General features: G+C 54.9%; 1 protein-coding gene across 1 annotated transcript; it reads left to right on the top strand.

Moving 5' to 3' along the window:
* Nucleotides 1-1477: 1477 nt before the first annotated feature.
* BZA05DRAFT_89006 (Lon protease C-terminal proteolytic domain-containing protein) lies at nt 1478-5400 on the top strand. Its single transcript, XM_051488758.1, has 5 exons — nt 1478-3172; nt 3229-3484; nt 3542-4684; nt 4839-5056; nt 5136-5400. Exons 1-5 carry the CDS (start codon nt 1577-1579, stop codon nt 5295-5297), a joined length of 3375 nt encoding a protein of 1124 aa, XP_051337941.1. The 5' UTR covers nt 1478-1576; the 3' UTR covers nt 5298-5400.
* The last annotated feature ends 8728 nt before the right edge of the window (nt 5401-14128 follow it).

Genomic DNA, 14128 nt, shown 5'->3' with positions numbered 1-14128 from the left:
CGCCCCGTCCTCTTGTTATGTGCACCAAGGGGAATAAATGTAAAGGGATTGCTCAAACGCATCAATCCAACCCGGCCACTCCCTCCTCCGCCCATCGTGACCATATCGTCCAGGTCCTTGTCCCTCTCCGTCTCCTCTGGAATCTCGATTCCTCGTTCCGTCTGCTTTTTCAGCTATGCTCTGGCGCTGGCTCCAACAGCAACCCAGTCTATGGACGGGCCTGAGGCTTGTTGGTGGTCTGTTGCTGTCGTCGTTGGGAGAAAGAGCGGGTCTCCTTTCTCCTCGTGGTCGATGCCTCCTGGGATCAGGAGCTTCTCCGTGCGTCGTACCATGTCTGCTCTGGCCCCGTCTCTCTCTCCTGTCCGTTGATAGGGCATGTAGGGTCCCTCTCCAGTGCTGCATTCTCGGAGGTCTGGTTAGGAGGTTCCCGTATAACTACCTATCTTCCGGTCCTCGGGGGGGGGGGGGGGGGGGGGGTGGGGGGGTACCAGCCAGTCTAAGTCCGCTGTGACTAGGAAGAGGAGGATTGCCTCCTCGCTGCATCTCTGATCTGAAAGGAGTTCCGTAATTTTGTGGCGGCCTTTGCCTCGTCAGGTCTCTTCCCTTACCCTCTCCCACAGCGGAAGTCTTTTATTGGGTCTTCCGCTGTGGGTAGTTCTAACTTCTTGAAAAGGTGTCCCCCGCGCCTGTGTCTTGTGCTGGCACTACCAGAATCGTGCCGTGGGTCGGTTCTTTGTCCCCGTAAGGTATTGTGCGGTGAGGGCGTGGCCTATCTTCAGCTGGTAGTATCTCGCCGCCAGCCTTTTTCTCGTATTTGCTGCGGTCTGGCATTGTCCTTGCGTTGTTGGGGGGAGATATCTATTCCTTTCTGCTGACGCGCCGTGCCCCCCACTCTTTCGCCTTCCGCCATTCGTTTCCGAGGCCCCTCTTTTCATGTTGGCTAACGATCTCGGGATGGGTGGTCTGTGCTCTCGTAGACCGTTGTTGCTCCGAACCTCTCCTCATGGCGGAAGATTTTTGACACGAATATGCTAAAGAAATAGTTAATCCCGAGCGAGAATCCGTGCACCGGACCGTGTAGAGCAGTAGTGATAATCTGTGCAATTGACATGGGTAACCTAACTTCAGTTCGGACGTTTCCGTAATTTTCGGCAATGACAAATCGTGCGGACAATTTTGCGTCACCACCCGCTCGGCGCAGCCCAACCGAAACGCATAGAAGTGGGAAGACGAATGATCGCTTTCTACGCAAACCTCCATCACCGTGCCAACCGTACCGTCGGTACCGCCATCACCTACATCTCAATCTATCCTCACTTTCTCCCCGCCCCTCCTCCCCCGCTTTGTACATTATCGTCGTCGCCGCGTCGTTGTTAATACCTACCACGCCCGTCCTAAGCTGCATTGAGTGCTTTGGTTGATAACTACCGATTACTCCGGATCCCCCACCGCCGCCCCCCCTCCCTCCCCCGCCTTTTCCGTCGACGTCGTTGTCTCGTGCTTCACAACCCTCGGCGCCGGTCACGGCTCGAAATATATTCTACATCACCCACATCGCTCCCTTCGAGAATCAATCATGATGGCGTATGGCCATAACCTTCCCTGGCGATCTGCAATTCGCGTCTCCCAAGGCCGACTACGGGCGTCTTCCTCTCGAACGGTGGCGACGACGGCGGTCCAGAGCTACACAGGCCGTCTGAGCACCCGGGCTTCATCGCGAACGACGGCAACCGCGTCTTCCATTCCATCCCGCTTCGACACGCGATTACCCGAGCTACTACAACAACAACACCGAGGGTTCACGACAACTGCTCTGCGACTCAAGAGCCGTCCCCCCGGAGAGAAGGATATCATCGATGAGGAGGTTGACGAGGAGCTCAAGCGGAAGGAGAAGGAGCTGAAGGAGAAGAAGCAGGAGGCGGCTGCGAAAGAGGAGACCACGAAGGTTGAGGCAAGTGCGAAGCAGGGCGATGGAGAGGGGGGTGCCCAGTCGCCGGGCGAAGTCCTCAAGGGAGGAGCTGCGGGAGGAGCAGCAGGAGGTGCGGGTGGCAAGAATGGGGACGCCAGCAGTGGCACCGCTGCTGCGGCTGCCTACAAGAAATCGTTGACTCCCGACCGTGCCCTGCAGAAACCGATGGTGCCGGACATCTACCCACAAGTGATGGCATTGCCGATCGCCAAGCGACCGCTGTTCCCAGGATTCTACAAGGCCGTTACCATTAAGGACCCCAATGTCGCCGCGGCAATTCAGGAGATGATGAAGCGGGGCCAACCGTACATTGGAGCATTCCTTTTCAAGGACGAAGACGTGGACGGGGACACGATCGAGAGTTTGGACGAAGTGCACGACGTCGGAGTGTTCGCTCAGATCACGAGTGCATTTCCCGTAAACGGAGAGGATGGAGGTCTAACTGCTGTGCTCTACCCCCATCGGCGTATCAAGATCACTGGTCTACACGCACGGGGTGCCGAAGCGGTAGAGAAACAAGACGGTGTCGCGCCTCCCGCTCCGGAGATTGACGAAGTGACCGAGGAGTACGAGGAGCGGAGTGATAAGGGGGATGTTGTGGCCAGCTTTGAGGAGCCGATGGAGACGGACAGACGGACGGCAGCCGGAGAATACGCTACGTCATTCTTGAAGAAGTATAACGTCAGCGTCGTCGATGTCGAGAACCTTGTCGAGGAGCCTCACGACAAGAAGGAGCCGATAATCCGCGCGGTAACCTCGGAGATCGTTAATGTCTTCAAAGAAGTTGCCAACCTGAACCCTTTATTCAGGGATCAAATCTCCACTTTCTCGATGTCGCAGTCCACCGGAAACGTCATCGATGAGCCCGCCAAATTGGCCGACTTTGCCGCCGCTGTTTCGTCCGGTGAAGTGAAGGAGCTGCAGGAGGTTCTGGAGGCTTTGTCGGTGGAGGAGAGACTTCAGAAGGCGCTCGTCGTGCTTAAGAAGGAGTTGATGAATGCTCAACTACAGAGCAAGATCAGTAAAGACGTCGAGGCTAAAATCCAAAAGCGACAGCGGGAATACTGGCTCATGGAACAAATGAAGGGCATCAAGAGGGAGCTCGGAATCGAGAGCGACGGTAAAGATAAGCTCGTGGAGAGGTTCAAGGAGAAGGCGGAGAAGCTGTCGATGCCAGAAGCTGTCAAGAAGGTGTTTGATGAAGTGAGTCAAACACCTCATAGCTTCCGTCGAGTAACTTTCTGATGATGTCACTGTAGGAACTTAACAAACTCGGTCACTTGGAACCCGCAGCTTCTGAATTTAATGTCACTCGGAACTATCTCGATTGGCTCACACAGATTCCTTGGGGACAACGATCCACAGAGAATTACTCGATCGGTCACGCGATGAAAGTGCTCGAGGAGGATCATTATGGCCTCAAGGACGTCAAGGATCGTATTTTGGAATTCATTGCTGTCGGAAAACTACGGGGAACTGTGGAAGGCAAAATCATCTGCTTCGTCGGTCCTCCGGGTATGTATCCTCATCATGTTCACGTGAAGAATTCCATCTAATAACTTTCTTGGACAGGTGTCGGCAAGACCTCTATCGGCAAATCGATTGCCAGGGCGCTCAATCGGCAGTTCTACCGGTTTAGCGTTGGTGGTCTGACTGACGTTGCGGAGATCAAGGGACACCGTCGTACATATGTCGGCGCGCTTCCGGGTCGAATCATCCAAGCTCTGAAGAAATGCCAGACGGAGAACCCGCTAGTGTTGATAGATGAGATTGACAAGATTGGACGCGGTCATCAGGGTGACCCGGCGTCGGCACTGCTCGAGCTTTTGGACCCGGAACAAAACTCATCCTTCTTGGACCATTACCTTGATGTGCCCGTCGACCTCTCGAAGGTGCTGTTCGTCTGCACAGCCAATATGACGGACACAATCCCGCGGCCGCTATTGGATCGTATGGAGATGATTGAGCTGTCTGGGTATGTGGCCGACGAGAAGATGGCGATCGCCGAAACATATCTTGCTCCACAAGCGAAGGAGATGAGCGGTCTGAAGGACGTCAATGTTCAATTGAAGCCCGACGCTATTGAGGAGCTGATCAAATCGTACTGTCGCGAGAGCGGAGTTCGTAATCTCAAGAAACAGATCGAAAAGGTGTTCCGCAAGTCGGCTCTCAAGATCGTGCAAGATCTAGGCGAGCAGGGATTGCCCGAGGAGAAAGCCATCACCGAGGAAGGCAAGATCGCCCTCGAGAACGCGGAAAAGGAGAAGGCGAGAATCGAGGGCTCGGAGGACGCGAAGAAGATGGAGCCGAACATGGAGTCGCAAACTACCGAAAAGCCCAGGGTGTCTCTGCGTGTTCCCTCAACAGTCCACGTCGACATCACCAGGGAAAATCTTAAGGACTATGTTGGGCCTCCGGTGTTCACATCGGATCGGTTGTACGATGTGCCACCGTCTGGAGTAGTCATGGGATTAGCCTGGACACGTATGGGGGGAGCAGCACTATATGTTGAGTCCATCCTGGATACTGTTTTGGCATCGTCGGGTCGACCGGGGCTAGAGAGGACGGGTAGCTTGAAGGACGTCATGAAGGAGTCAGCAGTCGTGGCCTATTCATTCGTCAAAGGACTCATGGCTAGGGAGTTCCCCAAGAACCGCTTCTTTGAGCATGCACGTGTTCACCTGCATTGCCCCGAAGGTGCAGTGCCTAAGGATGGTAAGCACTTACAACCCCCCCTACATTTCTCTTTCTGGCGCGCATTTCAGCGACATGGCATCTCGCGCATCGCATCGCGATAGCCCCCATTTTGGCTCCGAACAAGGGAGCAACAAGGCTAACACTGCTCGTCTTTTTTTTTTCTTTTTCGCAGGACCGTCCGCCGGTGTTACTATGGCTACCTCGCTGCTTTCGCTAGCCTTGGACCACAAGGTCGACGCCACAATCGCCATGACTGGCGAACTGACCGTCACTGGAAAGGTCCTTCGGATAGGTGGACTCCGCGAGAAGGCGGTCGCTGCCCGTAGGTCTGGAGCGAAGACAATTATCTTCCCGGCCGACAACATGTCTGATTGGCTGGAACTGCCTGAGGTGCGTAGAGTATTATCGTCGCGTGGCATTCGCTCTATTCGGTGGTCGCTGATTTGCTAACGCTGCTGCTGTGTCGTAGAACATCAAAGAAGGCTTGGATGGAAGACCGGCTAGCTGGTACTCGGAGGTTTTCGACTTGGCGTTCCATAACCTCGACAAGGAAAAAGCGGCAACGCTGTGGAAGAAGCAGCTCCAGGAGTCGAAGGAGTCTAAGAAGTCAAAGAGCAAGGATGACGATTGATCGAGCCGAGCGAGCGAACATCCCACTTGCGGAGCTTGGATGCATGGCGTTTTCCTTTTCCTTTTCCCTCTAGTCTTTTCATTTTTCTTCTTGATCATCTTAGAACCTGTCTTGTTTTAGACGGACCGTAAGAAATGAGTTGGTGTTGTTTTGAGTTTCTCCCTATACATACAGCGGTATGGCGATATATGTATAAGTAGGGAGGATGGGGGTGGCTGACGGGGGTTGGAATCGATGTAATTGTACGTGGATTTTCTGTCTCTACCTCTGTCCCCGTCCCCGTTCTCGTCGTTTCCGTCGTTATTTTGGCGATGCCGGCTCGGATCAGCCCGTGCATTTGTGGTTTCTCCGCTCATGGGTTTATGTTTTTGCATTGCGGGCGGTAATGTATTGTATTGTAACTACATGCGGTTGTATAACAATGTACTTATGTAAAGTACTATACCGTAATCTATCTGCCTGTTGTATGGTAACGGACGGTTGGGGGAGGATCCTTAATGAACGGTGGTATGATACTGGTAATGTAGGTAGAGTCACGATGGGACGTGGATTTCCCTTGAACGCATACTGTCTGTCACGTCAACACTTGCTACCGGTATGTAAACGTGCGTCAACGACAGCTGTCTAGACTCTCCACCGTGATTCGAGCAGTGTAACAATGCTACATCGTACATAAAACGTTCACTGCGCAGTGCGGATACCAACTCCTTGACCGGGCCAAACAACTACAAATCGTACAAATCGTAGCTCTATATACCGGTATGCAGGAAACATTGGCTCCCGTTCCCGCCGATCTCCGCGCTCCCTGTCCCTGTCCCTGTCCCTGTCCCTTCTCCCGTCCCTGCTCCCGAGCACGGCGAAACGGCGAAACGGCAAAACGGCGGGATGAATGCGGTACGGCTCTAGATCCGCGGCACGCTACTCTACCTACTCCGGCTGCGAGCCGGGAGCCGGGAGCCGGGAGAATCCCGGGAGGATCCCGAGCGGGCTGTGCCAGTAGCTACTAACTGGTAGCTAGCCCGGTCTCAAGATCCTGAGATCCCGAGATCCCGCAAGGAAGGTCCCGGTGTAGTGCGTACAAGTGGAAAATGGGAGCGGAACGGATCCGGAGCAGGCTAGGAGCGGATCCGGTCTCTGGCCATTGGGACCTACCGTAGGTATCATACTTGCTCATAGCCTGTAGGTACCTGCATAGTTGGGGCCACGCCCGGTGCACGTCGCCAGTGGCTACCGTACGATTCTCGGAATATCGGATTCTCGGAATGTCTGATTCTCGAATACCTACCAGCTACCTTCCCAGGAACATACCCCACCGCCCCACCGCCCCACGCACGCACCCACGCGAGCCGCCACTTCCTCCAGTTCGGAGTTCGGAGTTCGGACTGGGCCACGGGTGTGTACTATGTATCAATTTATCATACCCAGGCTGCAGGCCCCAGGTACCAGGTACCAGGTACCAGGTACTCTTCTCTTCTCTTTTCGTACCTACCTCAGCGGCCCGGCTCCGTCTCCGGCAGGGTCGCCGATATATAACTATAGTTAGTACCTGGGGACCTGGGGACCTGGGGGTAACACCGGCCCGAACACCGAACACCGAACACCGAACACGGGAGCCCAGCCTCCAGCCTTCGGGGCGGAGGGACCTGGGGCGGAGGGACCTGAGAAACCCTTGGGCCATCAAGCTTGAATTCGAAGCCGCAGAAGCCGCAGGAGAAATTTCAAGATACATAGTTGGAGCCTTGGAGGCGCGTACATACATAAGTAAATATCATACCCAAGTACCGAGGTAGGTAGTTAAGCAGGCAATGAACATTGGAGCAATGCAAAACACAACACAACACAAACTGCACCGGCACCTGTGTCAACTACAGAGCGTCTATAGATGAGAGGTATAGAGTATCATAATCCAAACAGTGATGCAAAGGAAAGCAAAACATGGACGACACCTGCGCCACCTGCGGTACAGGGCGTTTATACCATAATCCAAGTACATAGCAAAGCAAACACAGAGCATAATATAGAGCCTTCTCGCGGAACGTTAAGCTACCCGCTGAATCGTTCAGTACCAATCCTGCTTGCCCGGCCGAAAAGCCGCCTCAATGCTGGGTGAGGCTACAGACGGGGTCTTCGACTTGCCATCCGTCTTTGGCAGTAAGCTGCTCCCTATAAGCATGTCAGCCGGCCACTCATCGTCCGATTCGCATTACATACTATGTCTGATCTCCTGCACCAACTCCTCAAGGCGATAAGCCGGGCCGACCGGCAAGCCGCACTGCAGCCAGAACGTGTGGTCCCCGCCGGAGCGCATGAAACAGTGGCCGTCGACCTCGCTGGCCTGGAATGCCGTCCGGGACTTCGCCGCGTAGAAGATGAAGTTAAGCGACGCCAGGAACTCGAATAGCTTGTTGGGGTCCCAGTCTTTGATCTCGTCCACGGGCGGAAGATCCACCGGTATAGAGAGGTTGCCGCCCATGCTTGCTATGTACCTAGGTGGGAGGGGGCGGGGTTATGGCGTTACGGGTTACGGGTTATACGGCGCTGAGAGGGAAGGTGCGGATCGAGAGATGGAAGTGCGGAGATTGTGCTCGTGGAAGCGATGAAATCGGTTGAGCTTAGGTAATCTCGAGGTGGAGCAGAAGCAGAAGCCTCAGAGAGCAGAGGTGTAACGTGTTGCTCGCAGCTCGTGGCGATGCAACGTGCGGAGCCGCCTGCCAAGCTGCTCGCCGGTCCTGAGATGCTCAAACAAGCAATGCAATTCAGGATGCCAGGACGGTACTGGTTCCCAATCCCTTCTGCGGCCACGGAAGGGGCGACTTGAGAGTGACCATCGATATCGTATGTACACATGGTTCTCGATGTAAGCTCCCCCTTCTCGCAAGCGTGCGGAAGCGGCTGATGGAGATGGAGGAGCCATGCCGCCGACGGCTGAGATGGTGAAGTTGTGCGATCCCGTGATTCCGTGCGGAATGGGTGGTTTTGGCTGTTGTCGGCGTGAGGATAGAGTTTCACGGTTTCGTGGTAGACACAAACTATTTAACTCCGGATCGGGCGCTAGCACATTACCGTGGAAACGGATATATACTACTAGGGGCCCGTTTGGATGGCACAAAAACCGAGAAATAAAATGATGTGCGGCTCCGGCGATGAAACGGGAACTGATCTCTGGAGGTCTTTTCTTCACCACCACTCAGTACCGGATTTTAACTTCAACCATGGACTCCCCTTCCGACGATGAAAATTTCACCAACCACCGCAATATATTCTCCCCTCACCTGATGAGACACATTGCACAGCTGGCCGGCCAAGCAGTACTAGTATATACCACGAGTTCCGGAGAAATTCCGATGCGTACCTCTACTCTTTCCGGGAGACAGTATGTCCAAGAGGTCCATGCCTGCGAAAACCCCCTGGTACTGGGCCGGTGTCTTCACAGAGGCAAGGGGAAGAGAAAAATTCGGGGCTACAATGTGTCCACTATTAGAGCTCTGGTGAAGCCTATTATTCAGACTTATGGCTGAGTATACTGAGAACTGCCAAACACTCTGTTCACCTCACGGTTTTTCCGGAAACTGAAACTGAGCAGTATTCGGTGTCCCGGCGGGGAACTGAATTTGGCTCCAAAACTGAAACTGAAAACCGAGGCCATCCAAACGGGCCCTAATATGTTTTAAGGCTCGGTTTGGGTGTCAACTGCATTTTCGAAATATCTAGTCTACGCGATTTTGACGGGTTAGAGGTTACCCAAGCTGCAGCTGCAAACTCTCAATTCCCCTCATGACCCGTTTGGCAACCTAAATGTTCGACAGCACGCCACTCTTCTTACTGATCTCGAGGCTAGTTACGCCAGAAACCACAACTACATAAATGACCTCTCCTATCTCACAACGGTGGCTCCTCTCCGATCTCACAACGGTGGCTCCTCTCCGCCGTCCCAGCAAGTGACTCCCCCTATCCACAGTCACAACAGAGGAACCGCAGAACGTGGCCGGTGTCGGACATCGTAGGCGTAATGAAGAAGCGGACGATGGCTGGGTTGACTGTATACGGGGGCGATGCTGGCCTGTATGTACCACATACTGGTGGTTGTCCGTAGAGTTTATTTGCACTGTGGCTCAGTCGACAATGTGCAGTTTCTCCAATTGTTAGCTTGGGGTGGGGTGCCAAACGGTCACCCATTTTGCCCGGAAACTGATGGTTCGAAAACTGCATCTCACTTTTTGTGTGTAGATAACTATGGTATCTATCCCGATTCGAAATGCAGTTGACACCCAAACTGGGCCTAAGGGGATAGCCTTTTCGACAGACAATCCTTCTTTCGACCGCATGCCCAGTGCCCACATCCCACAGCCTAGCCCAACTATTCCGCCCCGTACCTTTTTACACACACACGCACGTGCAACCCCCTCCCTCCCGTCACTCGAAATTCCCATCTGTCTGTCTATCTGTCCAGGCCCTGGAGCGCTCGTGACCACACTTTCTGCGGGCGCGCGCGGGAGGGAGGGAAGGAGGGAGGGAGGGAAGGAGCGATCCCGCCGCGATCCCGCCATCTCGTCTCGTCTCGTCGGCGGGAGAGCAAGGACCGGGGAGCGACGTTTGTCATGTATGCAAACGTTTGTTTCGCATCTGTGTTTCTACGTTTTTATTTTTATTTTTACGCACGCACGAAACGGACCGGGGGTGGAGGAGGAGGGTGGAGGAGGAGGGTGGAGGAGGAGGGTGGAGGAGGGAAGCCTGGGCACTGGACTGGGCACTGCAGCGGGCACTGGGCATTGGGTGCTGGGAGCGAGCCCCGCATTTTTCTCCGACGACGGTGCGACGGTGCGACGACGGTGCGCGCGGCGGAAGGTTTAAGGCCCAAGGGACGCCTATCGTCATTGCCAGTCAGTAGTAGGTCATAACTAACCCCCGAGTCCCCGAGGCTCCGGTCGCGCTCGAGCTCGGGGAATGCACGATGACGACGGGCGTGAAGAAAAAACGAGCGCTGCAACTGCTGCAACTGCAGCGGACTGCAACTGCAGAGCACTGCAACTGCAACTGTACTGCACGGACCGTGACCACTAACCACTTACCACTGACCACCGACCACCGACCACCGACCACTGACCGTGACTACTGGCTACTGACTACTGACCACGCATGCATGAAGAAGAGGAAGCAGAAGAAGACGATGATGATGATGATGGCGTGGCACCTATCACACCTATCATAGGTATCATATGTATCATATGTACTCTACATACATATAAGAGCTTGAGACCTTCTCTCCTTCCTTCATTCCTGCCTCCCGCGTCCGGCGAGAACATCTACCTAATGTGCTGCGCCTGGGGAGTACAGTACGGTACAGTGTAGGCTCGTTTGGCGACTACGGTAGGTACTGGTAGGTACCGCTTTGCTTACACTCCACTTCGGTAGATGGCAGATGGCGATAGTCGGGCTTCGTCGGCGAGAAAGGGAGGGCTCAGTCCCCGCCCCACGGGGTCATTGCGGAGGAAAGCCGCCAAGTCCCCATCCCTTCCATCCCCTTCCTTTCCGGCGTTTTGGCGACGCGGCGACGCGGCGCACGTTCTTGTAACGTTGATCCTTCTTGATCCCTCAATTCGAGAGTCGCGTCGGGCCTGCGTCTACTCTATATCACTACATACCGTCTATACCACTACCGTCTATACCACTACATACCGTCTATACCACTACCGTCTATACCACTACATACCGTCTATACCACTACATACCGTCTATACCACTACCGTCTATACCACTACCGTACCATAGTAAAGCACTAGTCATCCTGCTATACGGTATAGGTATCTAGTTCCGGATGGATCTATCTAGCTTCTATCTAGATTCTAGATCCTGAAGATCCCAGATGATGGTTAGATCTTATCTCTATCTAGATTCTATCTCTCGAGCGTAGAGTAGACAAAGATATAACCGGGATCCGGGGCGCGCGCACGGTGGAAGATCACCGAGCTCGAGCGCGGCGAGCGAGCGTGCACGAGCGAGGCTTTCGGGTTGACGTCTCGGGTCGTCTCGTCTCGTCCGAGCTCGAGCTCGGGCTCGAGTAGGCTTGCGGGGGCGAAGAGGGAGAAGGCTCGCGAGTGAGTGCGAGTGCGAGTGCACATGTCAGCCAGCCTTATCGCTCTATCTATGTCCATTCTATTCCGTGCGGCTCCGATATCCCTCTCTGAGAGCTCCCTGGGTTTCTGTTGTCCAATGTCCAGTGTCCGTTCTGCGAGCAGCGACACCCCCGCTTCCGGAAATAAGCCGCATTCTTTCGAGTCGGAGCCTGAGCCTGAGCCTGAGCCTGAGCCTGAGCCTGAGCCTGAGCATGAGCCCCACCGAGCGCACGGGCACGGGCAAGACTGGCTGTCATCCGCTGCTGCTGCTGCACACGTAGAGTACTTTACCTATCATATCTGCTTATGTACGGTACAGTACGGTACATGTATCGACGGTACTTCAACCCTACGAATCCGGGTCTTGGCGGATGGATGGCTGTGATGTGGTCCTCCACCTCAAGCTCAAGTACTCTGCTCCACTCTAGAGTGCCAACTATAACCAGTAAATAGACAGTACTAAAGACAACGTGCGCTGCCGCCCCCCCTCACAGCTACTCCTCCCCCCACATCTTCCTGGCCCCCGCAGATTTGTTTCTCGTCTGCCTGCACTGCGCAGTACGCTGCTGCTGAGGTGTAACTGTAACAGGTGTGTGTGTGGTGTGTGTACTGTATGTGGTCGATCATCCGGTTGGCACATACTGCACATACCGTGCACATCGCACCTTTGTTTCGTCTACCTACCGGTCCTTAGCCCCGAAGATCCAAAGCGCGGGTGCGTGGGTGGGTTGGGTGGGGTGGGCGCGGTAGCTTGTTCTGCCTCCCAGGCCATGCCATGCCATGCCTGTCGAGTACATAGAGTCGAATCGATGTGTTGTTTCGCTTGATGATGCAGGTGTCGCCGTAAGGTGTTACAACAACAGCAACAACGGAAAAGACAGCAACGATAACGACAGGTGAGACTGACTGACGGCCCACGAGTGTTCGTTCAGTTCACGCTGGGGGGGGGGGGGGGGGGGGGGGGGGGGGGGGGGGCACCGGGGCGGGGCGGGGCTGTGGGAATGTGGGCCTTCACGTGCCGACCTCACTCTACCTTACCTGGGAGGGAGCCGATTGATGGTCTGTCTGGCTGGCGGTGGCGACTCGAGAGGGCCAACCACGCTGGCATAAGAGCAGGCCGGGAACAGAGGGTGGAGAGGGTGGAGAGAATGGGGATTGAGGGGGAGGAGGGGATTGAGGGGGAGGAGGGGATTGGGAGGCTTGACGATGCTTTGTACCTAGGCTGGCCGAGTACATGCTGCTCATGCTGCTGCTCATGCTGCTTCTGCTTCTGCTGCTACATACTACTGCGCATGCAGCCCGAAAGTGAAGTGGGGTAAAGTATGGTAGGCATAGGAGCGAGCGGAGAGCGGAGAACGGAGAGAGGTGAGAGGAGCGAGGAGCGAGGAGCGAGGAGCGGAGAGGACAGGACAGAGAAAGCGAGAGAGAGACCGATTTCGAGGCCATTCGTGGATCTCAACTGTGCTTTCAGCCCCACCGCAGTAGGCCATGTTTTTCCCACCTTTTCTTTTCTTTTTCTTTTTCTTTTTCTTTCTTTCTTTTCTTTTTCCATTTCTCTCGCGAGTGCGATTGGAGGTATCGGTGTGCCTCGTGTGCTCTGCATTCGCTCAATCAGCATCGCTCAATCAGCATCGCTCAATCAGCATCGCTCAATCAGCATCGCTCAATCAGCATCGCTCAATCAGCATCGCTCAATCAGCATCGCTCAATCACCATAGCTCAATCAGCGATTCAGCATCGCTCAATCAGCATCGTCGCCTTGCCATACCATCCATCCACTCTCCACTGGTCTGGCCTTGCTACATACTAGCTGTGCCGTCCGCTCCCACCAAGCCTGGCTTTTTTCTCTGGTCATCTGCATACGATGGATGCACTCCCACTGATGCCTGCTTCCACTTGGCCGTAAAGTACGAGATGCCGCTTCTGTCGTGTGGCCGCACAGAACACTTTATCGTCAGCTCCTTCTTCCTTCCTCCCTTCCTGCCTGCGTGCCTGCCTGCCTGCCCGCCCGCCGGTCTGCACCAGGCCCGCGTCGTGTAGTCCCATACTCGACATTAGATAAGTGCTGAGCCCCCGATTCCATCACCACTACCGCCGCCGCCACCGCCGCCACCGCCGCCGCCGCCGCCGCTCGCTCGCTCACTTATCAATTCCCAGGAAGGGAGCTCGGTCTGCCCCGTGGCTCTTAACTGGGTGCAGGTGCCTCCGGAGCCCTCCCTCCAACAATCGGCTCGTTTGATTAACTTATTTCCTCGCCCGCCCATCTGATTGACGGATTGATGGATTGATCGGCGGCCGCTGCTACTGCTGCTGCTGCTGAGGATCCCTGATCGCTTCTGCCGCCGCTGACTCTCCTGCAATGAGACGAGACTCGTCCCTCCCTCCCCTCCCCCTCGCCTTGCCCTCCCATCCGCGCCCGTCCAGTCGTAGACGTGGGGTTTTCTGCCTGCTGCTGTGCTGCTGCTGTGCTGATACGGCACTCTAGACACTGGAGTATCACTAAAAGTACGGTACTTACTGCTGGCGATGATGATGATGATGATTATGGTGATCCCCCCAGGCTTCCTCTGACCCACCGTTTGTTCGTCCCCCATCCTTGCTCAGAGCCCCCGTACAATGGAACGTTTGTTTAAGAGTCCGATGTCACCATATACGCCATTATATCTTTGACGCCTATTATATTCGTCCAATTCCTCTCGCAAACGGTCTGCTCTTCTG

Source organism: Tricharina praecox, assembly GCF_024521635.1.
Source record: "Tricharina praecox strain CBS 144465 chromosome Unknown BZA05scaffold_18, whole genome shotgun sequence".
Lineage (NCBI taxonomy): Eukaryota > Fungi > Ascomycota > Pezizomycetes > Pezizales > Pyronemataceae > Tricharina > Tricharina praecox.
The sequence above is the reverse complement of the archived record's forward strand: the minus strand, read 5'-3'. Positions and strand labels throughout refer to the sequence as shown.

Excerpts from the sequence above, each read along its gene's own strand:
- BZA05DRAFT_89006 (XM_051488758.1), top strand. The coding sequence starts at position 1,577 with ATGATGGCGTATGGCCATAACCTTCCCTGGCGATCTGCAATTCGCGTC. Across the intron at positions 3,485-3,541 it reads CTGCTTCGTCGGTCCTCCGG|GTGTCGGCAAGACCTCTATC; the intron begins GTATGTATCCTC and ends TTTCTTGGACAG. Across the intron at positions 4,685-4,838 it reads AGGTGCAGTGCCTAAGGATG|GACCGTCCGCCGGTGTTACT; the intron begins GTAAGCACTTAC and ends TCTTTTTCGCAG.